We start from the raw sequence: 27,599 nt of genomic DNA, 5'->3' as shown, positions 1-27,599 counted from the left end.
CCAGAGAGAGCCATTCGCATCACAGTTTATGAGAGTCCTGAGGGACTGTGGAGTTTGATAACCTGTATCAAAATCTGTGCAAATATAGAGCTAAAAGGGGTAGTGCAACATAGGAAACTACTGTCTGTTCACCTCTTTTTATCAAATACAGGGTTTTTTTCCCCTCTCCTATTCTGTTTGGCCTTACGCATTCATATATTTTAAATTCTGCTATTGATTGTTATGTAGGGTTTGGGAAATGAATCAGAGAGACCTTTTCTATTAAACACATTATGGAGTAATCACTCTCAACCTGCCTCCAATGTGAAGTTCTTTTTCTTATTTGATTAGAGCTGAACCCTAAGAGAGGTCTACCAATGCCAACTTAATCACTGCCAGCTCTCTAGAGAACATACTCCAGTCTTTACATTTTAGTGATTATTAATCCACTGTTTGCCATGATGTGCCCAACAGTTTGACCTGAAAATATGTAAGTCAGGATACCTTCGTAGGGAGACAACAACAACAACAACAAAAAATTGCAAGATTTCGAAGTGACACAATTGCCTGATATAGGCATGGAGGAATATGGCATATGTATTGCTATGTACTTACTAAACACATTCTATTTCCTTCGTCTTTGTCATACAGAGAGACATATTTCCCAACTTCCCTTGCAAACAGATTGTGGCTGTATGGTGAAATTTTGCCTAGTGGTATGTAGAGTGTAGTGATATAAACATCTCATAGTACTTTAGAACTCTCTTTCTTTCTTCTTTCCTGCAGAGGCAATCATGTAGGCCACACATTTTGAGACATTGAGTGAAAAGATAGAAGTAGCTTAAGACCCTGGAGAGTTAAACAGTTGAATCACTAAACTTGATCACAGATTAGCAGAAATTACCTGATCTGATGAATAGAGAGAAAAAAATAAAATGAGCAAAGCCTTAAAGACATGTAAACTAAATCAGGCATGCAAACCAATTTTTCCTGGAAGTTCCAGGAAGAAAATGAGAAGGGAGAAGAAAAACAGGTTGAAGAAATAGTGCTCAGAAACTTCCCAAATTTGGTGAGAAACATTAAATGCTTAAGGAATTCAACAAACCCTAAGTATAATAAAATATAAAGCATCAGAGGAAAGAGATTTCCTCAAATACAAAGAAACCACAACAAAATCAATAGCTAACTTTTCATCGGGAACAGTGGCTTCCAGAAGACATTGTAATGCCATCTTCAAAGCATTGAAAGAAAATAAAAGTGTAGACCAAGAAATCTTTATCTGACAAAACCACCCTTCAGAAATGAATATGGAGTAAAGATGGTGACAGATGAACAGACTCTGAGAAGATTGCTTAACAGGCCTGCCTTACAGGAAAACTAATGGAAGGTCATCAGTCTGAAAGAAAATTAACTAGACAGTAACTCCAACCACATAAAGAAATGAAAAGTGTCAGAAATGGTAAACGTATGATTAAATATAAAAGAGTCTATAAATATATTCATATTCTTCTGACCTCTAAAATATATAAAATTTTATACAAGATTTATAACACTGTTCTGTTGGTTTTATAACATATATAGATCACATAAGGAGGATATAGGCAAGATATATTGGAAAATTCTATTTTATAGGAGTAGTTCTGAAGTAGGTGGTGAAAAAGATACTGTAGTCTTAGAGCAACCATTAAATTAAAAAAATTATTTTAAAAAATCCAGAGGGATTAAATAGTATTCTAAAACACACAAAAGAAGGCATAAAGGAAGAACCAAGGAATAGAGAGAAGATGTATGTAAGTAGACATAGCAGTACTATTTTTGATAGCCAAAAGGTGGAAACAATGCAGATGTCCATCAACTGATTAAAAGATAAAAGAAAATGTAGTATATCCACCCAAAATACTATTCAACCATGAAATACAATGGAATAGTGATTCATGATATACCATGAAGGAACCTTGAAAACTTACACTAAGTGAAAGCAACCATTCACAAAAGGCCACGTGCTTTTGATTTCATTAACATGAAATGTCCAGAATAGGTCAACTCATAGATAAGTTAGTGGTTGCCAGAGTCTGGGGGAAGGGAAGAATGGGAGTAATTGACAATGGGGTTGGGATTTCTTTTCGGCTTAATGAGAATATTCTAAAACTACATGACAGTGATAACACTAAAACTGTGTGGACAAACCTGTACATTGTACACTCTAAATGGGCACTTTATATGGCCTATAATCTATGTTTCAAAGCTGTTATTAAAAAATAAAAAATAATAGCAAAATGACAGTGTAAATATAACCATTTGAGTAATTACATTATATGTGAATAAACAAAAAACCTCAATCCCAAGGCAAACATTCATTGGACTAGATTAAAAACAGACTAAGCTTACATTCTATCTGTAAGCGATATTCCCTCAATTGAAATATAAAAATTGAAGGCTATAGGACAGAAAAAAAACATATGCTATGAAAACAACAAAAAAAGGGGAGCTAAAGTAACTATGCTGTCAAAAATAAACAAATAAAAAAACTTCACAATAAGAAAAATTGGTGGAACCAATAAAGGATATCTCCTAATGATAGAAAGGTCAATTCATGAAGAAAATATAATAGTGTATATATGCACACCTACCAACAGAGCTCCCAAATATATAGGAAAAATAGACAATTTAACAGTTGTACCTGGAGATAACAATAATCCACTCTCAATAATTGATAAAACAACTACATAGAAAGACAGCCAGGATATAGAAATTTAAACAGCACTATCAATCAACTTGAATTTAATAGAAAACTCCAATGTCTGAAGGATACATTTTATTCTTAAGTGCTGGTGAAACTTTCTTCAATATAAACCATAAACTGGATCATAAGACAAGGCCAGACAAAGGTTATAAACAAACTAGGAAACAAACAAACAGTAACAACATCGAATGAAACAAAATGTGGAAACCGTGCAAAGTAGGTCTTCTTACTACAAATACATTAGACTTCCACACCATAGATCTGGAAAACCTTCAAATATATGGAAATCATATAGTATGTTTAGAAATAACTTCTAGTTCAAGGAGTAAATCGTAAAGGAAATTAAGACTATATTTGAATTGAATGCAAATAAAACCCAACATATTGAAATGTATGTATTGTAGATAAGCAATGCTTAGGAGGAAATTTTTGGTTTTATGTTTTATATCAAAAAATGTGAAAGGCCTCAGTAACTTACATAAGGAAATGTCCTGGGTAATTACTTTTAAGTAATCCAAGGGCTCAGTAACCTAAGTATCTGCCTTAAGAAATGAGGGAAAAAGAGCGATTAAACCTAAAGCAAGCAGAAGAAAGAAAATTATAAAATTAGAGTGTAAATCAATGAATTAAAACACAAAATCAATAGAGAAAATTAAAAAAAAGAAAACTATGTTCTGTTGAAAGTTAATTTTTTAAAAAGACCTTTAGCTAGACCAAGGAAAAAAGAAGAGACTTGAATTTCCGAAGTCAAGGATGAAAGAGGAGAAATCAGTACTAGCTCTCTATAAATTTAAAGGATTTTAATTGAATATTATAAACAAATTTTGCCATTGACTTTAACAGCTTGGATAACATGAATAAATTCCTAGAACACAAGTAACCAAAACTTAGGGAAGAAGAAACTGAAAACCTGAGGAGATCTATAACAAGTAAAGAAATTGAAACTGTAATGAAATATTTTTTTCATAGAGACAATGTCCAGGCCCAGCTGGTGTCAAGTGGTAAATACTAAGTGTTTCAAGGAGAAGTCATACAGTCCTTCACAAACTTTGAAAATAGAAGAGGAAGGAACACACCTCAATGTATTAGTGTGAGCTACCCTGATACCAAAGCCAGCTAGCATCACAAGGAACAGCAACAACAAAAAATAAATTCAAAATCAGTGTTCTTAATGAGTAGCAGGAGAAACCTAAACTGAATCTGAAAATCAAATTCAGTGACATACATAAAGGATTTACACCCTGACCAAGTGTGATTTATTCCAAGAACACAAGGTTGATTTAGCATGAGAAAATCAATTAATACACTATATCGATCATTTAAATAAAATGAAACAGTTAAAGCATGTAGAACAATCATTCAGGAAAATCCAACACCCATTCATGATAAAAACTTTCAATAGTCTGAGAATTAATGTCAATTTCCCAATTTAGGCGTGGAAATGGCATTTTTGAAAAAAATCTACTGCTCACATCATACTTCATAGTGAAAGACTGTGTATTTTCTTTTTAAGATCAGTCACAAAGCCAGGATTCCACTTGTATTTAACATCATGCTGGAAGTCTTAGCCCTGATAATAGGCAAGATAATAATTATAATAACATCATAATAACAAGGCTTTCAGTTTAAAAAGGCAGGAACAAAGAATGTCTACCTGCAGTTAACTTATATACTGAAAAATTTGAAATTTAGAAAATATTTATTAGAAGTTAGAGAAGAGTTAAGCAAGATTGTAGGGTATAAAATCGATATGTAAAAAATCAACTTGACTTCTTTGTCTTGGCAATGAACAATCTGAAATGAAGTTCAGAAAATGATTCTGCTCACAAGTACATCAAAACCAGTAAAACTCTTGTCAAAGTTTAGCAAAATAAGTGCAGTCTGTGCCCTAGAAAGTATAATATATTCTTTTTTTTTTTTTTAAGATTTTATTTATTTACTTGACAGAGGGAGCACAAGTAGGCAGAGAAGCAGGCAGAGGGAGAGGGAAAAGCAGGCTTCTGCTGAGCAAGGAGCCCGATGCGGGGCTTAATCCCAGAACCCTGAGATCATGACCCTAGCTGAAGGCAGACATCTAACTGAATGAGCCAGAGAGGCACCCCAAAATTGAAAATAATTTATGAAGAGCTAAGTAAAAGAAGAGATGTTCCATGTTCATGAGTTGGAAGACAGTACCCCTTCACACTGATAAATAGATTGATTGCAATGTCTGTGGAAATCTCAGCAGAACTGACAACTGCAAAGATCACTGATAAACCCAGGCAAGTTTGTTATGCTGAGATCAGGGTTCTGCTTGAGAACACCTAAAACCTGATGGGAGGCAGGGGTCTGTCAGGGATGGACATCTCAAAATCTTTGTCTCCAGACTCCTCTGAGTTCCCAAAGCCTTCCCAGCTGGAACACCACTCCCCCGCCCCCATGAAAAGCAAGCGCATCACATCATCTTTCTAGAAGTACATCTCCACTTGTAGAAATGGAGAGGTTGATTCTTAAATAAGGGTGGTTATGCAAAGGACTGTGAATACGCAAAGTGTTCTTGAGAAAGAAAAAAGTTGCTGGTCTTAAGATTTTTAAATTTCAAAATTTATAAGCTGTGGTAATCAAGATAGGCCTGTCTTTATGCTCATATGACATAATCTATCAATAGGGCAGAGATAAACCTTTTCATTTAGGGTCAAATGATTTTTGGTAAAAAGCCTCGACACAATTCAGTAAGAAAAATAATCCTTTAAATGGTGGTGGGACAATTGGATATCAGTGTGGGAAATATTAAATTTAGAACCTTATTTCATAACCAGGTACACACATTAACCCCAACAGATCAGAGACTTAAACCTTTGTGGCCGCCTCTCCTTCAGTGGCGTGCAAAGACCCACCAAGGAATTTTATGACACTGTTGTCTCTCTCACCAGCACATTCCTGATGTTTTTGGTGATTCGTGTGCCCTCTGCATGTCCCCTTGGAGGAGCATGATCCACTCTTGGGTCTTCCTTGTCCTTTCATGATGTTTTGTCCTGGCCTGTCCCTTCCTTCACTGTCTGCCTTGATAATTCAGGTGTTTCAGTTTCTGTCAGGAACCACTGGTTTGCACTGCCCTTTCAGTTCGTGGCAGGGTGTCAAATTCCATCTCCTTGAAGTGTTCTATAAGTTAATAAACTCCTTCTTACCCTATCTTAAGTTCTGGCCTCTCATCAGATATTTTCAAAATCTAGGCCTGTGAACATTCTTTTGGCTCCTACCAGTACATGCTGACTAATTCTTGTAGCTTCTTTTATACTCTGAACAAGCCCAGCATATTCTATGGTGACTTAATGTAACCCTAGTGAGTTATCAGCCTCCAGACTAGCAGAGGGGGTCGAGCCCGGAACACGGAAGTCTTGCAGGGAAGAGGATGTGCTCGCTTTTCAGGGGGGGGGAGGGGGAGGGGGTTCCGGTTGGAAAAGCTTTGGGAACTCAGAGGAGTCTGGAGACAAAGATTTTGAGACATCGATCCCCGACAGACCCCTCCCCCTCATCAGGTTTTAGGTGTTCTCAAGCAGAAAACCCTGATCTCAGCATAACAAACTTGCCTGTTTATCAGTCATCTTTGCAGTTGTCAGCTCTTAACTGTTAAATTTCCAGTTTGAACTTTGGCTTTTTTTCTACTGTACTGCAACAGGAGACAGGAGTCTCTCTTTAAGGACTCTTGACTTTCATGTTTAGTTTTCAGTAGTTTGTTTAAGGCCAGTACCTTTTAATTATCTGTAGGACATCAGCCCAATTGGTGATAACTAGTCAATTCTATTGCTTTAAATATGTTGTTCCTCTGTACTTTTCAAATGCCTGAATCACTGTATTGGCCAGGTTGTTCTATACAGAAACATCTTCTTAAGTCACTCTCACTGGTGAATTTTTTTAAACAATTTGGGTACTACCTTGTGTCCAGGACTATTGATGTTCACAGATGGCTTAGGATGGGATCCTGAGAAGGATGCAAACCAAATTTTGTACATTGTCCACCTGATATTCAAAACAAAGGATCTCACTATTTGTGGCATATCCATATTGTTTCCAAACAGGTTTAGTTTTGAGTAAAATGGAGAAACTATGGGACTAATTATCTTTCTGTAAAACTAGCTGAAATTTAGAATCTGCCTCCCTCCACACAAACCAGCAAAAACCAATCAACCAAGCAACAAGTGAAATAAAAGAGGTTATGAAGAAAAGGTGAATGCTAGGGTCAGCATTGGTAAAGAAAGCAAAATCTGTGGCTCCTTATTACAAAAATCAAAAGTGAAATGGTGGGTGTGGCAAAGAGGGAATTGAAAGAAGCCCAAAATTAATTTTGTCTACCCCAAATCTTGGTCTAGTATGACACCTAGAGGCCACAGGAACAGAATTCCTTTGGGTGATTTTTTTTTTTTAAATATGGCAAGATGCGTTTATATAAAAAAAATTATTTAAAGTTTTTATTTCACAGTGGATACTCCTAGATACTTCCCTGTAACCCCCAATCAGTGAGCAGTTTCGTGAATATTCCTTCATTTACACGTGTAGATATGTACTCATCCTCACTCTCTGGAGTTTGGAAATGGCAACAGAAATAATAAAGACAGACGAAAGGACACCACTTGAGGGGGGATAGGTTCAGCATTGTCTCATTTCTAAACATTAAAAAAACATGCTTTTCATTTTTCATCCACTGGTTTGGAAAACTTTTGTAGCCCTGGCTCATTAATACTTGAACGGTTCTTCATGAAAAATGATGAATGAGTTACTTCATGGCAGGCTGTACAGATGGTCAATTTAATCTGCATCCCTGAGACTTCTCATGACTAAATTTTGACATCATGTCATTAAACATTTGTGTATTATTTATATCATATTCTAGAAAACAAAGATTGCTATGTCTTGCTATGTTTTGCCGTCCATCAGTTTTATTGATAGGATTTATCCAACTGGACATGATAGCTCTCACGAAGGAACATGTATCTGAATATATATTTCACATTTGTCTCCTCGGAGACCCATATTTTTTTGTCCTCAAGTGCAATAATGGCCTTGTTACAGAACAGATATGTGGCAGTTGTGGAGACAAATGCTTGTGTGACTCAGTTTCTGTAACCTTGTCCAGAGATGTCTTTGCCGCTAACAGATGGGGCATATGTATGTGTTTGTGTGTGACCCTTAAGCCTCGTATAAATTGAAATTAGAGGAGGAAACAAATTGTTGGCTATTTTCAAACACCGCTGCAGAACACTCACCTTAGTCGTGTATTTTAAATTGCAGTAAATTTTTGACTTCAAAGTGGTTCCTGGCTCTTAATACATAATGCTTGAACTTGTAGCTATAATGTTTAAACTCTTGACCAGATGAGTAATTACTATACAATCATGGTTGAATATAAACATCAGACTCTTAAATTTTCTTTTGACAGTAAGCTATTAAGTATAGCATCTGATGGCTTCTTGAAGGGCTAATTACCTTGCACATTAAATTGTGCTAACTTGACTCTTTAGATTCTCTGTCTTCTATTATATAATGAGTTTCTACTTGGTGAATTGGTTTGGGACTCCCTAAGAATGCTTAAATTGGGCTGTTATGAACACAGCACTTCAGTTTGAAATCTTCCTTGCGCTGGAGTTCGAGGGTTTCAGGGCAAACTGGAAAGGTCCTAACTGAAAAAGAAACACAGGCAGGATAGGAAAGCAGTGCCATTGCGGAGGGATCCTTAGGAGTTTGCCCTAAAAAGACAGAACTGAGGAAACCATGGCAGGTTCTATGTTCTTCTTTGGTCTAACTGCTGAAACATGCTCCTTTAGGGAACCATACATTTGTTAAGATCAGGCTTCCTTTGTATGCCTTATCAATCTGTAATCTTTTCATTGTTGCCCCCCTTTTTTTAAAACCAGTAAAGGAATAGTAATCCACACTAGTTTATCTCTCTTAATCACAGACTCACAGAGCTAGGACTCTCTGAGCTTTTAATTCCCTCTTAGAGGCCTAACAGAGTGGAAAGTAAACAAAGACCAAATTTACAACCTTAAACATTGCTAATTTCCTCTGATGTCAGAATACTTAAACAGGCAGGACCTGGGAATTATTTGATCAAACCTGCTTTTAATCTAATGCATGCAGAAGGGCTATGTCTGGAATGATCTATAAAACGGCAGACGTCCCCAGAGAGCTTTATGGAAGATTTCCTCTTTCAGAAACAGTAGTTTCCTCATTTTAAGCTCTTGAGTTGGCTGTGCTGTTGGAGTAAGTCATGAAGAGCAGTTTTCCTGCTTTGTAAATTTTATTTGGCCAAGTATTGCTGACCGGATGTGGATAGTTTTCTTTGGCTTTCTGTTTGCTGACTTTTTAATTGGCTACATGCCTTATTATTTTAGCTTCACTAGAAAATGAATTAATAAAAGGTTATTATTGAGGGAAAGAGAGAAAGGGCAAAAAGCATTATCTGATTTCTCACACATTCTTTTATTGTGTATGGTTTAAGAAAGTAAAAACACAAAGAACAAAAGACCCCTAAACATTAGATTATTTAGATTCTGAAAGGCATTTTTCTACAGCAGGAGTTCATAGAAATTAGTGTCCAGGATTTTTAAGTAAAGAGTGTACTAATTTGGAGATACCCAAATTATGAAAACTCATTTTCCCCTTTAATTTTACTCACAACTGTGTGGGTATTTAAAGGAGCATATTTTTTTGACGGAAGTAGATAAAGGGATAGCACTTTTATTTACTGCGTGTTTGAAATAAAATTCTACGGTTAGTTTTTGTAAAATTTTATCCACCTAACTAGCTAATAAAGTCCCATTTCAATTTTAAAGACCTTAAAAGACAATGTACTTCGATTTGTCCCAGTAGGATCCGTACTGTGCATATTTCTATTGAGAACAGATTATGTTAAAAAGAAACCCAACATTTAGGAAAGTGTTCAAATGCATTTCAACAGCAAGTAAACAACTCCACTCCTCTCCTATGTTTTTCACAACCTGATCATAAATACTGCTCCCCACATAAAGTCATTCGGAAGCCATCGCTTAAAAATAAATGATAAACACTGATGCTTTGTGTAAATACACACTAAGAACAGCATGCCTCTAGATCCAGCGCGTGACTCCTTGGATGACGATGAATTTCAATGCCTGTTATTTGTCATGCCGAAGCCTGTCGGGTGATGATTCTTTATTGGTGTATCCTTCCAAACATATTTCATCGCACCATGTGCAAGGGAGTTCTTTGGGCGGGCGTGTTGGATCGAGGTGCCCCCTCTCCCCTCCGCTCCTTCCTTTCTTGCCCTGGCGCGCTCGCCCGCCTCCTGCCTCCAGCCCCCTTCGCTCCTTTTCGGCTCACGCCCCCCTCCTCTCCCTCCAGCTGGCGACGGCAGGGTTGCGCTGCCTCCCAGACCTCGAGGACCTGCTCAGTCAGCTGGGGCCCCCTGCGGACGGCTGCCTCCCTCTCCGCTAGGACCTGCCACTCTGCGCGGAATGGCAGCCGCAGCAGCATCCCCGCCAGCGGCGGCGGCGGCTGCAGCCACGGCCACCGCGGACGCTATTGTTCCCTGGTGTTAAACGCGCTTTCCCTCCTTTTCATCTGAAACGAACAATAGCAGGAAAGAGCTTTGCTTTCTGGACTCCTTGGGAAGACGGTGTGAGGGCAAAGAGAAATTCCCTGCCAACCGCGTTCCGGATCCGGACCCTGGAGCGGCTGCGGGCGGCATGGGGCTGCCAGCGAGGCGCTCTGCGTCCGGGAGCCCGGGCGCTGCGGGCCGGCGCCGGGGGGTCCTGCAGCTGCTGCCGCTGCTCCTGCTGCTGCTGCGCCCGGGAGCCTGCGGGGCTGCGGCTCAGGGCGAGGCGGAGGCGCCCACCTTGTATCTCTGGAAGACGGGTAAGTGGGACAGAGTTGGCCCTTCTTCGCAGCTTCGCGTCCGGGTCCGTGTTACAAAACTGCTGGGCTTCAGGAGGGACCCCTGCACCCCTTGAGAGCCTGGGTGTCCTGGGACCTTAAGGGGAAAAGTATGATTACTAGGAAGCAAATTAGGTCATGTCCGATGCTATTAGGAAAGAAAAACCTAACAATTGAGAGGCATTAGTGAGTCACCGGAATGATATTTCTCTCGCAGCTCTGTGGTTAATGAGGACAACCAACACCGCACTTTCATAACGAAGTGCATTTTTGACCTCTGGATTTTTGTTCTACTAGGAGTTTCTTGAATATATTTCCAGCAAAGAGTGGGCACACAGCTTAGAGCCGGTCTTTATTCCGTCTTGCAGTTTGCTCAATGCCATGATATATGTGGGTATGGAGTTGAATTTGTTAAGTATAGCTTTGTGATATGTGGGACACGTGGAAACAAGCCAAGCCAGGGTAGTTCTAACAGTTAAAGGCGAATGGGGCTCCACTGAGCTCGGGAGAGGGTGCAAAGACCACTTCTTAATGAGTGAATTGCGCGATTTTTTTTCAAAGTGCACAATTGTAAGGATGTTTAGGTTTAAACTTTTCCTGCCTTGAGAATTGTCCTGCTTTGTTTCCAACCAACTAACAAAAGCAGCAACTAATAGTGCCTCAGAACCTCCAGGCAAAGTGCTGACTAGAGGTCCTGGTGGGACAGTGACAGGCAGGAAAACAATACCAAGTGAGGAATTACTCCCTTTTCTCCAATGGCTCTTCTCCAACCACCCCCGCCTCCACCCCACAAAGGATGAGGAGAATTCTTCAGCAGACCTGAAACTTGACATGTTCATAGGAATGAAGTAAGAAGAATTATTCCTGTTGCTTAGGGGTAAGGATATATTAAGAGTTTCTTGGCAATGCCTAAACATTAAGAGAAGGCTGCAATAGAAGGGAGAGAAAAGATGTATTTGTTATGGGATTGCAAACAAGTTACAGAATGGATATCTTTCCTGGCTTCAACTGTCTGTAGCCCCCTGCTGCAGACAGATTATAGTTTGCTCTACAATTACACTGATATTCTGAAATTTTAAAGAAGTAGCATCTATCTGGCAACTTAGCAGCTTGAACAGCAATTTATTACAAGCCAAAGTACCTAATTTGTCCCCAAATGTTGCAAGAAAAATCACACACACTTTTAGAAAAGCCATTTGCAATGTTAGCATTAGCCATTCTTGTTAACACTTGGAGTTTAAATATTAGTTGATTGGTGGATGCAGATGAAATCATATTAATTTGTTTCAGCTTAAAACAAAGAGTTGAAGACCTGCTCTGATTTAGCTAAACCCATGATCTTACTTTTCAAAAGCTTGGTCATAACAACAAGCAGTAATCAAACTGTAATTTACCATTAAATGGTATTATTTAAATGCTTGGTAAGAGCTTCTTAGGTAAGTGTTGGGAGAAATAGTACTTGGCTTGGTTGAAATTTGTGCTATTAAAGTAAGAAAAGCCAAGCAGTAATTCAGATCAAAAAAGAGTCTAGGCAGCATTCACTGTGCAGCATCTGAGGTGCCAATATATGTCAACATAAATGTCATGGTGGGAACACAAGCCAATAAACTGTTTAAAATAGTGGAAAACTCTCAGGAGCAAGGGTATGGAGACCTTGGTTCTGGTGCCAGTTCCAGCTCTTGCTAGCTTTAGGAATGTTGGCAGTTCACTTAACTTTTGACCCCTAGTTTTCTCAGCAGCATATAAATGTGATGATACTTTCTTCAGACTATTCACAGTATTAAGAAGATTGAATGAGTGAGTTATAAGAAAGTGATCTGTACATTTCAAAGTCATGTGCGTGTGCAGATATCAACTAGCATGGTGAGGATGATAATGACAGTCTTCTGATGGTGGTCCTTGGTTTGGTGGGAAAAAATGAAATAAGTTGGAGAGAAAAATAACGACCTCTTTATTTTTTTTTTCTGGGGATGAAGGAAAATCTCTTTATTTGTATAAAGGGATTGAGAGTTGTTATCAGAAGAACAAGGGAATATTTAAAGGAGAGGGATATACTGGAAATGAAAATGTAGAGATGAAAGAATCATAAGCATGTATCACTTGATGAAAATAAAGAGTCAGGAAGAGAATTGGGAGAGAAAATGAGGTGAGACCATCCAGGATGTCTATTTCAGTGGAATACACTTGGTCTTCGTATAGCAGATTATAGGGAGTCACACTATTGGTCAGATCATTGAATTGAAGGGAAGTAGTAAAAGGTTTACTGGAAGAGGAGCTAGAGTTCCTAGACAGTTCTTAACACTGTGTCTATCGCTAACAAACTACAGAGCATTGGCAAAGTCATTTAATGTCTTTGGTTCTTCGCTTCAGATTTTGTAATATTCATTGGTTAGAAAAGATGATATCTAAGGGCCTTTCATTGATTTTGATATGTTTAATATGTATGTATACATCTGCACATACCTACACCATAAATACACATATGCATATGTATATATAGTTTATTAACCAGTATGTATTCATGTAATATATATGTATATGATACATAAGGTCTATAATACATGATATGTGATATCTGATGTATAGAATATGAAAATTTGAAGTGTATATTATATGAAAGTTTTTTCAAGTCAACTCAAAACAAGGAGTTATGAGGACTCATTGTGTGCGTTACAGGAAGTCAGTGAGGTAGAGGCTGCCTAGGATATTGTCATCCTTTCCTTCAAGAAATTCACAACTGGGGACGCCTGGGTGGCTCAGTTGGTTAAGCGGCTGCCTTTGGCTCAGGTCATGATCCCAGCATCCTTGGATCAAGTCTCACATCGGGCTCCTTGCTCGGCAGGGAGCCTCCTTCTCCCTATGCCTCTGCTTGCCACTCTGTCTGCCTGTGCTTGCTCTCTCCCCCTCTCTCTCTGACAAATAAATAAATAAATCTTTAAAAAAAAAAAAAGAAATTCACAACTGAACAATACTGTAAATACCCAACAATTACAACCTGGTGTACCATACTCATGAACAAAACACTAGGACAACAGGGATGTCGTGTAGCTGATAAAGGGGGTTGTGGAGAGTTTTAAAGAGGAGTTAATGTTGATTGGGGTTTTGAAGGGCGAGAGCTGAATTTTTTTTCTCTGGGAGTCATGGAGGTACATTGCAAACAGAAGGAAGAGAGAAAATGAAAATGAAAGGCATTTTCAAGTCAACTCAACAACAACATTCTTAGGTTTTCAAAGTACTGCAATTCAGGTCTAGGATCTTTGGTGGGAATGAATGCCAATTTGATGGGTTGGGAAAGATTGTAAGAAAGATTGTAAGAAAACCTTCAAACTTTGGTAAAGAGTCTGGAGCTTAACCTCTAAGCAAGTGGAAGCTGTTGGAAGCTTTGCGTCTCTGTCCAGGACGGAGAGAGAAGTGAAGAGGCTGGGAGGTCGGTAAGGAGAGGGGCTGAAGGGCAAAGGGGAATAGATGTGAAGAGTGAGTAGAGGCGGGCTGGGGGTCCCACGACAGGAAGGATTATTCTGCTTTAGGGTGTAGGGAGCTCTTCGCCAAGGAGAGGAGGAACTCATCCCATGAAGATCTCCATCATATCTGCACCCAGTTACTTAAAACCAAGAATGTGAAAGATGAGCAGGTTTCCTGGGGTTAGAGAAGAATATCAATTTAATTTAGCTATGCTAAACTTGAGGTAAGAATCCATTCAGATGAATAAATCTAATGGGAAAACTAGTGATTGGATGGGTTGCTTAGGAGAAAGAGGCTGAAAGTATAGGCTTGGAACTGAGCATGGTAGTTGGAGGGATCCTTAAAAGAAGAAAAATACTGAAAAGAAGGGCCAGGATACTTCACAGAGAATATTGAAATTGTTAGTGGGAGACGAGTGGAAGAGTCAGAGAAAGTATGGTCAGAAAAGGTCTGAGTAAAGTGGCAATATGCGCTAATGGAACATGTTTTATGAAGGGGATGGTGGCAAAAAGAGAAACACTTCTGAAAGACTGGAAAGGTATTAAGAAATATTTCAGAAATGATCAAGTAGAAGGGAGAATTGATAAGATACCTAACAGTGTTTTGGGAAAGGATGTTTTAACTGGATTGGTGGAGCTATAAACCTATTTGAATAATAAACAAGGTAATGGAAAATGTATAATATTGATAAAGTGAAATAACTCAGGGATATTTAAATCAGTACTCTACTGTTTTTTAATAGTTTAAACCCCAGAATATCAGATATTTAAAATATTTATTTAAATACGAAAGTTAAATGTTTTAACACTTCTTTGTCACATTTATTTGAAAGGTAACTTGTCTTTGTGTGAATAGTTGAAAAACTTATTTCATACACCCAGAGGTAAAGCACTTATTATTGGAAGATAGTTACTGATAAGTGCTTTTCATTCTTTAATATTCTAGAGTATGGAATTTTTCAATAATAATTATGGCTAATAATATTCACCTGGCAATTCTAAATTGAGATTATCAATGCACTGAATAAAATGTGATTGACTAACAGGAGTAGGACAGAAAATTGTGAATACCTCCACTTCTATCAATTTCTGTCACAGACATATTTTCAGAAAGGTCTTAATGAAGTAATTGAATTTATTATTTTTTAATTGATGTATAGTTGATGTATAGTGTTACATTAGTTTCAGGTATATAATATTAGTGATTTGACAGATTTATACATTAAGCTATGCTCACCACAAGTGTAGCTACCATCTGTACCATACGCCATTACGATACCATTGACTCTACTTCCTATGCTGTACCTTTTATTCTTGTGATGTTTTCATTCCAGAACTAGAAGCTTGTATCTCCCACTCTCCTTCACCATTTTGTCCATACATTTACCCCCTCCCTTCTGGCAACCATCATTTTGTTCTCTGTATTTATGGGTATTTATGTTTTTGCTTTCTGTTTTTGTTTATTCACTTGTTTTGTTTTTTTAAGATTTCACATATAAGTGAAATCATAGGGTATTTGTCTTTCTCTGTCTGACTTATTTCACTTAGCATATTACCTTCTAGGTCCATCCATGTTTTGGCATATGGCAAGATCTCATCCTTTTTTTTTTTGGCTCAGTAATATTCCATTATGTGTGTGTCTATGTACACATACATATTACATACACACCTACACACACCTTCTTTACTTATAGACACTTGAGTTGCTTCCATCTTTTGGGTATTGTAAATAATGCTGCAGTAAACACAGGGATTCCTATCTGATTTAATGTTACTGTATTCTTTGGGTAAATACCCAGTAGGGGAGTTGCCAGATCATGTGGTAGTTCTATTTTTAATTTTTTGAAGAATCTCCATACTGTTTTCCATAGTAGCTACACCAATTTAGATTTCTATCAGCAGTGCATAAGGGTTCCTTTTTATCTCCCTTCTCACTACTACTCATTTTTTCTTGTCTTTTTGATTCTGGCCAATCTGTCAGGTATAAAATGGCATCTCATTGTAGTTTTGATTTGCATTTCCTTGATGATTAGTGGTTTTGAGCATCTTTTCATGTGTCTGTTTGCCATCTTGATAAGTCTTTGGAAAAATCTTTATTCAGATTGTCTGCCCATTTCAATCAGTTATTTGTGGGTTTTTGGTGTTGAGTTATGTAAGTTCTTTATGTATTTTGGTTATTAACTTCTTATCAGATGTATCATTTGCAAATATCTTCTGTGATTCAAAGTTTGGCTTTTCATTTTGCTGATGATTTCCTTCACTATGCAAAAGATTTTAACTTTGGTTTAGTCCCTAATTGAGTTAATTTTTATAACAGAGAAATTACATTGAAATGCAAGAAACAAGTATACATTAGCCCTTGTTCAGAATTCAGGGGATTAGGATATTTATAGTTGTGTGTTTTTCCTCAAGGAGATTACTTCTCACATTAATCACTTTTGAAATAAGTTCATCCAATACAAGGCAATACTTTAAATCACTGTGTCCTTTACATAGTTAATTGTATGTAAAATAATCCCTTACTTCTTCAATATAAAATAAAAATAAGTATTATCCTTTTATTTTCTTTCATGTACTTGTCCTAATATAAAATATTCTGTAATGCATATGAAAATATATTAATCCTAATCCTACCATTCATTAAATAAGAAAGGAGAGAGGGATGTCATTCCAGGTAGTAGTAACATGAGGGTTGCATTATCCTAGTAAGTGTTCTTTACTTCAGTTGTACTTAATTTGGAATGTAGTTTGCTCATTAAATGAAAGATAGGGATGGAGCAGAGTGGACAGAGTATGGGCATCAGTGTCAACCCAGAGTCACATGGATCACAGTGTTGTATTTTATCAATATAATCAAATTAGTTCATCTCCCTGAATCTTTTTCTTTCATCTCTAACATGGATAAATAATATGTATTATATAGAGGTTTTCTGAGGTTTAATTAAATATGGTAGCATATGGAATGTTCTAGTGCAGTGTTTGATATATATGGGAACTTCGGTAAATGACAGTTTTTATTATTGCTGTTATTCTGTTGTGTAACACAATGGTTATTTAATTATAATGACTGGAGCAAGTCCAGTAATATGCTTTCTTGAAATCATTTTTTTTTGTAAATACAATAGAAATTACAAATTGATACATTTATAATGCTAGATACTCCAACAAATTATAAGGGAGGCAGCATTGGGGAATGGAAGGAACACAGACTTTGGAATCAGAAACTGTTGTTTAAATCTGCCTCTACCTAACTGGTCAAGTTACTTAAACTCTGATTTTGTTTTTTCACCTTTGAAATGGTGGCAGAAATTCTGAAGTATGAAGCCATTTGCAAAGTTTTAACAGGTAGGATGTAGAAAGGGTCTAGTACACTGTCCTAAATATAGTAGATACTCAGAAAATGTTCTCCTCCCATTCTTTTATCTTTCCTGCCCTAAAAATGACATAACAAGCAGGAATTTTATAGATTCAGCACATTTATCTGTCTTTTCCAACCAAGGGGCTCCATGAAAAACGAATAAAACAAGTCCAGGAAGAGAAGTTGTTTTATAACAGTCTCATCTTTCTTATTAGTTTGACACTTAAATGTAGACAGCATGGACCAAATACCATAAAAATATTTTGAGCAGCAAGTTCATACTGAATTATATAAATAGAATTTTTATACTTTATTTTGTGCTGTATTTCAGGGGATTTCTCAAGAATCTGAAATTTTAGGTTCTTGAAATTGTCTTGTCAGCAGTGCTTTCCAAATTAAATGTTTCATAGAATTGTTTTTATATAATTTTTAATTTTACATATTAGATGATTATTTAAATATATTTTTAAAAACTACTGTGTATATCGTGTTCCCCTGCCCTTCTTTCTTAGCATATATAACACAGTGTTCAAAATTCATTAAGAGCATATTGATTATTTGCATCAAAAAATGAAACGCCCAGGTGGTTTTTTGAAGCTTTAATATCTTAACAGACTGTGGTAACTCAGGTCACTCGTTATGCAAATTATAGTTAGCAACCTGGTTTGCAAAATAAGAGAAGCCCCAGTCAGGGCTGAGGTTGAGTGCTATGGAGTATAGCACATACTCAGACTCTTCCCTGCCTATGACTACAATATAAAAAACCAGCCTAATGGCAGTCGGATGAGATGCTGATATTCTAACTAGATTATTGGGGAAGCATGGTGTGCTTGAGCTCCTTTTCTAAGGAAATGAAACCTCTTAACCTCTCATGTAAGTCAGATTGGTGACAGTGGACACTGAGTTGTCTCTGGGAAGAGGAGAGCAAAGGCCTCTGTCTGGTAAATATATAGAACAGGCTCTCTTAGAATTTCAAGAGAGCCTTGGAATTCATAGAAAATCACATTAGAATGGTCCTTAATGAAAGAAAGACTGGGGAAGTGGCATCTGGAAAATATCACAAGAACATCATAGAGTGTGAGTTAGAGGTGCCAATGAGTCATAAGGTAGAGATTTTTTTTTCCATTTTTTTTAAAATCAGCACTTTATATTTGACACTTTAGAATTCATTGAAATGATGAAAAATAAAGGAATTTGCATTTAATCCTAGGGTACACAAGCAATAAGAAAAACAATATTTAGGGGAAGTGATAGAACAATTAAAAACATGTTAGGAAAGAACAGAGGCAACATGGCAGGACTGAAAACAGTGACACTAAAAAGTAATCCATCTACTGCTTCTGATATATAACTGGACCTAACCAAAAGGATGTCCTTTCATCTTCCAGAAGTACTAGGGAGCTAACTGATATTTTGCATAGTCTACCAGGTAAAATCATGAACTCTAGGGTATCATTTTTGCTGTACCAAAGTTATGCTATGAGGAAATAAATGAAATAAGGAGATATGGGGGAAAGGCACAAATGGGCTTCTTTATATAGATAGTAATTTTCAAATGTCCATGTATGTGCGTAATATTGGAGAGAGGACTCTATAAAGGCCGTCAGAGAGAGAGAGTCCATATAGAACTTACTGAGTGATGTCTCTAACTTCAGAAGAAGCTATGCATGGCTATAAAGGCATGGGGAGGATGTAAGACATAAGAGAGAGCAGCACAGCAAGGGAAGAAAGGTAAAACAGGCAAGTCATCTTTTAAGAATTAGTTTTGATAGGCTTGACTTTTTAACAGTTGTAGGTTTATAAAAAATTAAGCACAAAGCACAGAGTTGCCATGTATCTCTCATTCTTCCTCCCATTTCTCCCTAATACTGACATTTTGCATCAGTGTGGCACATGTGTATCATTGATGAGCTGATATTGATACACTGTTGTACTTAAAATCCATAGTTTATATTAGGCTTCAACTACTCTCATACATTCTATTGTTTTGGACAAATACACAAAGGTATATATACACTAATACGTGTATCTGCCATCACAGTATTATACAGAGTAGTTTCACAGCCCTAAAAATCCTCTGTGCTTCACCTGTTTGTCCCTCACCCCATTCCTTGATCCTTCCAAATCTCTGGTAACCTCTCATCTTTTTACCTTATGTCTCCATGCTTGTTCTGTTTTTGGAACCTCCTATAGTTGGAACCATATAGTATGTAGCCTTTTCTTCCACTTAATAATTGTGAGTTTAAGTTTCTTCTGTGTCTTTTCATGGCTTGCAATCTCATTTCTTTTTATCAGTGAATAATAAACTGATTGATGGACATAAAGTTGTTTTATCCATTTACATATTGAAGGACATCTCAGTTGCTTCCAAGATGTAAACATCTGTGTGCCGGTTTTTGTGTGGATGTGTTTTTGTCTCCGTTGTGTAAATTCCAAGGAGTGCAGTTGCTGGATCATATGGTAAAGAGAATGTTTAATTTTGGGAGGAAACCATCTTTCAGAGCGGCTGTACCATTTGCATTCCCACCACGAATGAAGGAGAGTGGCTGTTGCTCTAGGTCTCTGCTGGTGATGTCAGTATTTTGAATTCTAGGCATTTTAATGTGTGTAGTTGTATCTCACTGTTGTTTGTGTTTCCTTCTCTCTGATGACCTATGATGTTGAACATCATCTTTTCATCTGCTTGTCATCTGTATGTTTTCTCCAGTAAGGGATCCGCAGTCTTTCCATCCTATGAGTCGCAGCAAGCGCAGGCAGAACCCTCAGGTGACAGTTCGCAGCCTCAGTCTAACCTGTGCTGCATGTGTTCCACTACTTGTTGACCTGATGAAAGGATTCCTACTCAAAACAAGTATTTTATGAAGAGAAAGTACACATGGAAATGGAGTAGATAATAAGCCATAGGTGAAGATGGGTCTACACTTTGTCTTTTGTTCCACCTAGAGGGGAACACCTTGGGACCAAGTTTGGAAGTGATAACAGTCTCTTGAAGAGGAAGACAATGGTATAATATATTCAAGGTTCAACGGAGCCGTCCAGCTTCTGAGATTTTCAGGTGCGCTCTACATGTACAGGGTCTCTGGCTGACTTGGGTCTAGTGAAGCATGTAGTTGCATATCTGCTTTTCCTTGCTCTTCCCTGGAGGCTAGCGGAAAATTGATGTGCAGTATCCTCCTGAACTTCTGGGAAACGGTGCAAGTCTCGTATTCTGAATTCCTGCTAAGTTGACCAAGTTGTCAAGGCAGCCTCCTGTTTATTAGCTTGCCCCCCCCACCAAACCGTTCCACCGACAGTGTTGAGCATCCCCAGGATGGGAGGAATAGAAGAGTGGCTCAAAAGTGGATAGTGTGTGTGTACATAAATACAGTATACTACCCGGTAGTTAACCTAGCACTCTCTAGAGAGCTTGATGGAAAATTAATTTACCAAGCAAATGTATGGAGCATGGGCATTGATGTGGGACCCATGGGCATTAGTGGGACTCATTTAACTCATGGTGTATGGTGAATGCAGGACTTTCTAATTGTGCCACACTGTCTGGATAAAAAGTTATCCCTTGGGTTGTAATAGTGGTAGCAATAACAGTACATACTGAGTATTATAGATGGGAGTGTTTGCAAGTATGTGCTGTAATATGCCTGCTGAAGAATGGCATTGAACACTTATATTGCCTCTTTGGTTGCTGATTATTTTTCTTTTCTTTCTCAAATTTGGGTTGTACTATTTAAAGATGATTTTTGTTTACTCTGTCCAAACTACAGAGTGTAACTAAGCACATCAGAGGGGTCAATTACTTCCCCGTGATGGTGAATGAGATTAGTTGAATTGAAGCTGTAGCTCGAAATGGAAGTAGTACTGGTTGCTAAGTAGTAAAATGTTTATTTATGCACATTTGTGTGTGTAATAAATAAATGTTCCAAAATGAACTTGTGAGCCACATATGAAACTTGACCTCATTTTGTAATTTACTGAGAGAGTGAACTCTAATCTCAGCGTCTTTAGTTATCTCCTGTTTACGTGATTTTCAAGGGATCTTGAGACAAAACTGCAGAGCCCTTCGATGGTGTCTGGCTGGTGTCAGTACTCAGTAGCTGTCATCTTTTACTATAGGTGTGAACCACAAAGGCCTTCTCGCAGAGCTGGTTTGTCTCTGGATCTGAGTCTTTTTTTCTCTTCATTTTCACTCTTCTTCCTTGGATCCACACACGCATATCAAGCTTCTCGGTATCCGGCCTTGTTCTCCTTGCCCCTGCTGTCCGGACCAAGCCCTCAGCTCTGCTGCCTGCCGAGTTGTTCAAAGTCTAGTTTTAAGATACACAGACATTTTGCCTCAGTGTTTTATTTTTACTTGTGATTGTGCATATTTTTGCCATGCAGGAAGTGCAGAAGGTGTGACTCTTTAAGTGGGTCTGTGCGTCCCAAAATTCCTTTGTGTGGAAACACCTGAGATTATTCTTGGCAAGACTTCCTTGTTCTGTGATGGTGTGAGTGAGAGGGTGTAGGAAGTGTACAGTGAGTGCTGAGGTATCCTCTCTCACAGTCCTCTTTCCTCTCCCAAAGTACATATGCTGGTGTGTGTGTGTGTGTGTGTGTGTGTGTGTGTGTGTGTGACTGATGTATATGCTCTGCATATGTATATGCATATATGTAAATATCCTACTTATACAACTCCAGATTTCAGTATCCTCTGTAAGAAACTAAAATGTTTCTCAGCTTGGAGGAGTGCTATTCAACTCTCCTATGCCCATTACAACCTGTTTTAAGTGTACATTTTCTAAAGTTTGTGAGCTTCTGATAGGATTGCAATAATGATTCAGTGCATCATTCCAGGCGTACTCGTGCACACACATGCATCCATGCCTAGATGCATAAATAGCTGCAGCGTAGCATGCACGTGCTGGTGGCACAGTCCTGCATGGCTGAATGACTACACAGGACTTCATAACGTGCCCAGCACTATGGATGTTATTAGACTACCTCAAATGTTATAGGCATACCAAAGTGACGATATTTAAAAAATGTGCACAATTAGGGATACTTTTTGCTAAATATTAATTATAAGTAAAGTTATGTTAACATTTTTATTTTGGAAAATTTCATTTCAAGCTTTATGTGCATCGAGATCTCGCTCATATAAAATGCCTTTTAATATTTAAGTCCTTGTATTACCTTCCACCAATTTGCAACTTCAGTTTAAGATCCTTTTATGTCTAACTGTCTTCCTGTGTTTGCCACTTTGGTGCCTAAACAATATCCTCAAACTGCAGTGCCTGCACAAATTTCCAAGAAGTACTTTTCTTCTAAGAGCATCTGTGTGCCAGCATATCTGCGAACATCATTTTTATAAAATACTCATTGTGGATTGTTTACATTGATTATACTGTCATTAAGGCAGTGCTGGTAACAGACCCAGATGGAATAATGGTATGAACTGTTGTTTTTTTTCTATATATGTGGGTTCAGTGTATTGGATGTGGTTTCAACTTATAGTATTTTCAACTTAGGATAGATTTTTTGAGGTGTAACCCCATCATAAAGGGAGGAAGATCTTTATATACATGTGTTTGTGCATAGATTATGCACACTTATGTAAGCCATATATTTTGTACTGTCGATATTGTATTATATATAATGTATATATTTTTTTCCTGTGGGAAATGTAGTTCACTCAGAGCCACTCCGTCATTGCCACGTCAGGGACTCCAGTCACAGAGTTAGTTACTTTTTTCTTCATGTTTGTGACGATCAATTCACTTATGCAAAACTCTAAGCCCTTAGTGCTTTTTTTGCCACCAAACTTGGTGCTGGGGAGTAAATGTGAATATCACACGGACCCCACTCCTGAAGTTCTCTGTCACGCGTAAATAAGTAATTCTTGTCTAGGTAATGTATTGCAAAAATAAGAAACATATATATGCAGAACAGAAAAAGGGATTACTATTTTGCAGAAGGAGCCTGGAAAGGGAAGATTTCCTAAAACATGAGTTTGACAAATAAACAGCTTATGGAATGGACAAAGGCTGTAGCGAGGTGGAATTCTAGACTGAGTGGAGCTGGTATGAAGAAATTAAATGGAATGTGGTTCAGAGTCAGTAAGAAGTTCTGAGGCATAGAAAACGGGATGAGGTAGGATAGGAAGAAGGGTGTGTGTATGGAGAGCCCATAGGAGCCCATAGGAGAACAGCACTGACTGGGACACAGTAAGGAGCCTGTTTGATGTATGAAATCTAGGAGCCCAAGTCTGTTTAGTTGGATAAAACGATGCAACATATTTGCAAATGTTAAGTCATATGCGAATTGATAAATTTTAGAAGATTGTTAGTTTTGTAAATGAATTATTATAATTCTTGAAAATTTTCTATTAGAAAGCTGTCTTTAGGTAATGATAGTTAAACAGAATTATTTCAAAGGTAGAGTTTCCTTTCAGGTGTACATATAAGGGTGAGTTGATGTATTTTTTTTTTCTCTACTGTTTTGATTAGGCCAATGTGTGAAGAAGTAAACCTTACATCTGTGTAGTATGTCTCTGGCAGGGTGAGTGACAGAGAACGTGCATGACTGAAGTGGATGAGGCAGGGTGTAGAGGCTGGTTGTGCTCACTCTTCTTTATGTAGGTTTGGCTCACCAAAGACGCAACACCACTCCTTTGCCCTTCTCTGGGGCTGTTATTTGCCGTCATTTAGAGACGGGATTCACTTTTTGAAAAATGTCGTTAGGGACAACCCTCTGGACCACATAGAAGATCCAGTGAGTCCCAGTCAGATTGTGGGGCCCTAGTTTACAGCCTTTCCTTTGGCAATCCTACGAGGTTTCCCAAAAGCTGATGCTTAAATAGAGGGATGGAAAATATTAAAAAGAGACTTTTTTTGAGGTTTAGAGAATGACTGCATGAGAAAATATGGAATGCCAAAATGAAACGGAAGTGTCTGAACAGTCCTGTTTCCGGACAACATTGACATTTCCCTCCACTTCCTCCATGCTGTGCTTCGCTAGTTCTCATTAGTTACGGGGCCTTGTGGAATGAGCATAGCCAGCAGAGAGAGGCATCTGCTGCCCTGGGCTGGTGCAGGTAATCACAGAAGTGCAGCAAAAGATCATAGGGCTCAATCGCTCTATAAAACAGCTTCTGACACTTTGCAGTGGTGACTACACGTCTCTAATGGGAGAGTCATCAAAATGGATCTGGATCTATGGCATCAAATAATCCATAAGGAAAGCTTTGACTGTTGCTAAGATCCATTTCACTTCCTGTCTCTCACTGCAAGATGTAATGTAACTTCTTCAGTTCCCTTGGTTTGTTTTATAAAAGGATGGGCTTGGAACTGCTTCCGCTGTGAAAATTCCACAAGAAGAGCATACATGGTATGAAGCGGTCATGGTGGGTTTTCCAACTTCGTTGATCAAGCACTGTGGCACCATGAACATCATGATGTCTCAGATCATGATGGGAGTTCTCAGAGATTTCAAGAACATTCTTTAAATAATATTCTGTCCTGATTGAATCATCCAGAAGCTAAATTAATTTAATGAAAAATGTGGAAATTAAAGAAGCAATTCTTGCACTCTCATTGTAAGTAAGATTAAGTTTTGTTGGCCATATGCCGAATATTGGAATTGCTATCACAGAGCCATGTGTTTAGCAGCTTGATTGGTTTTAAGACTTGTGTGTCCATCATCACAGTCAATTTAGAACATTCTCATTACCCCCAGAATATTCCAAACCCTATAGTCTCTCACACTTGAATTCTCCAATTCTTCCCTATCAGGCCTAGTCCTAGGCAGGTACTGATCTGATCTACTTACGGTCTTTACAGATTAGCCTATTCTGGACATTCCTTGCAAATGGAATTAAACCTTGTTTGGTTTTTTGTTACTGGTTCATTTTACTTACCATGTTTTCAGGGTTCATCTGTGTGGTATTGTGTGTCAGTATTTCCTTTCCTTTTACTGGTGAATAATATTCCATTTTGTAGATATGCCACATTTTATTCATCACTTGATGGATATTTGGGCTGTTTCCTCTCTTTTGGCTATAATGTGTAATGCTGCTGTGAATACTCATGTACACGTTTCTATGTAGGCATGTATTTTCATTTCCCTTAAATATATACTTAGGAATGGAATTGCTAGGTCTTATGGTAGCTTTATATTTTATGATTTGAGGAACCACTAGACTGATCCATATTTTTTTTTAAGTTCAGGACAGTACAATGCACATTGTGTTTTCCAGTAACTTCAATTACGATGTAATTGCTATTCAAGAAACCCATTGAATGTACAATGCACATTGTGTTTTCCAGTAACTTCAATTATGATGTAATTGTCATTCAAGAAACCCATTGAAGTTTCCATAAAGATATCATTGTGCAATTAGAAGGTAAGTAGTTAGAAAATAGAGGAAAGTAATTTCAGGGACCCAGTTTATAGGAATAAAAGCACATTTAGGAGGAAAATATGCTGACATAGTCCTGAGCATACTTCTTAGGATACCTACAAGGGGCTCATTTTGTTTTTGTTTTTGTTTTGTTTTGTTTTTTAAATATTTATCTATTTATTTTAGAGAGGGAGAGCACGCAAGCACACCAGCGGGGAAGGGGAGGGAAAGAGAGAGAAAAGCAGACTCCCCACTGAGCGCAAAGCCTGAGGTAGGACTCCATCTCATAACTCATAACTCATCTCAGCTCATGACTTGAGCTGAACTCAAGAGTCAGATGCTTAACTGACTGAGCCACCCATGTGCCCTCCTTTTGGGTTTTCAGTCTGATCATACAGTGAAATTTTTAGTAAAAGGAATACAGGTAGTAAGGATGAAGGAGGTGTGATGACTTAGGCTGATTTAATCATTTAACATGCACAGAGAAATCAAAGTGATACTAATGAAAAATTCAGACATTAATGCATTCAGCAGTTGCCCATTTGGTTTCTACAGCTTAGTGGATATAGTAACAATACCTGCTTATGTTTCTGTGGTACTCTACAGTTCTCCAAGCACTCAGATCTCATGTTCTTTTACTAAATTCTCACAAGTTCTTAAATATAGGATAAGAAGTAATGCACTTTTTGTTTAATGGAAGAGTAAACTCAGGTACCTAAAGCTAAGGGATTTGACCTCAACCACACTCTTATTGTAAGACTAGCAGCCAGGACAAACATCTTAGTATCCTAAGTATATTAGTATACTTAGTATATTTATACTAGTATTTTAACTGAAGAGGGTAAAATAGGGAAAGCTCAGAGAAATTAATCTTTGGTTGTATAGATTAAGGTTCAGATATTTCAATTAGCATTATATGGAAGAGATAATAGGTAATAAAAGAAATTTTGTTTTAATACTTTCAGACAAACATAGGTAGATAAAAATTACATATTTTTGTTTTGATAAATATTTTGACTCTGGTATCTTGACTGAGCATTTGACAGTGGTTTTGAGATTTTAACATTGATTTTCATAGCTTTCTTCAATTTTGTGACATAGAATAACATTTTATCTAAACAATTTATGGCCTATAATCAAATAAAAATACATTTTCATATTCCATGATGCAATGAATCTTAACATTGAAAACTATAAAGAGCTGCTTCAAGTCTTAACTCACTATTTAGTTTCAGTATAATGATATTCTTCTTTTTCACCCCTTTAAAAAAAAAAGTGTTATATAGATTTAAACTGTGGATTATCATGGCAGTGTAATACAGGAGTTTATACTGAACACTGCATAACAAACATCATAAATCTTTCTTTACTATTCCCAAAATATCCTACTCCCGTGCTTTCTCTGTCTTGCACGCACACTTACACATCTCATTTATTTCTCCTATGTAGCCTCAAATTTCTTTTTCACTCTCAAAGTTCTCTTTGCTCCACTCTTTCCCACCTTCCAGGCCTGGCTATCTGTGCTGTGCTAACTGCAACATTGCAGTTTACCTTTAATTTCAAGGGATCATTTTCCAAGTTTATAAACTGACAAAATTTCTCAAATAGGAGTATTATCGACAGTAGAAGTGCTGACTTTTGCAGTGTCCTGGACAGGGAGACTTGCATTCCAGCTGTAGTTTTCCCTGAAAGAGACAAAGTAAACACCTGCTGACATCATTATATTTGTCTACAGGCAGCGAAACTATGATATATTCAGTGTGGACTGCTGTAAGGGATACAGCTGTGAAATGA

The 27,599-nt window shown here is 37.7% G+C and overlaps 1 protein-coding gene across 3 annotated transcripts in view; it reads left to right on the top strand.

The window, feature by feature from the left end:
• The first annotated feature begins 9,955 nt into the window (after positions 1-9,955).
• THSD7A (thrombospondin type 1 domain containing 7A) overlaps positions 9,956-27,599 on the top strand; it is a 465,278-nt gene continuing 447,634 nt past the window's right edge. For all 3 annotated transcript variants that reach the window (XM_004743431.3, XM_004743432.3, XM_004743430.3), the window contains exon 1: positions 9,956-10,594. In XM_004743431.3, the coding sequence (XP_004743488.1) occupies positions 10,426-10,594 (169 nt within the window). In that variant the 5' untranslated portion in view covers positions 9,956-10,425. The remainder of the gene's footprint in view (positions 10,595-27,599) is intronic.

Source organism: Mustela putorius, unplaced genomic scaffold, assembly GCF_011764305.1.
Source record: "Mustela putorius furo isolate JIRA1106 unplaced genomic scaffold, ASM1176430v1.1 tig00003845_pilon_pilon_pilon, whole genome shotgun sequence".
NCBI classification, from domain to species: domain Eukaryota; kingdom Metazoa; phylum Chordata; class Mammalia; order Carnivora; family Mustelidae; genus Mustela; species Mustela putorius.
Note: the sequence above shows the minus strand (reverse complement) of the source record. Positions and strands in the feature narration are given on the sequence as shown.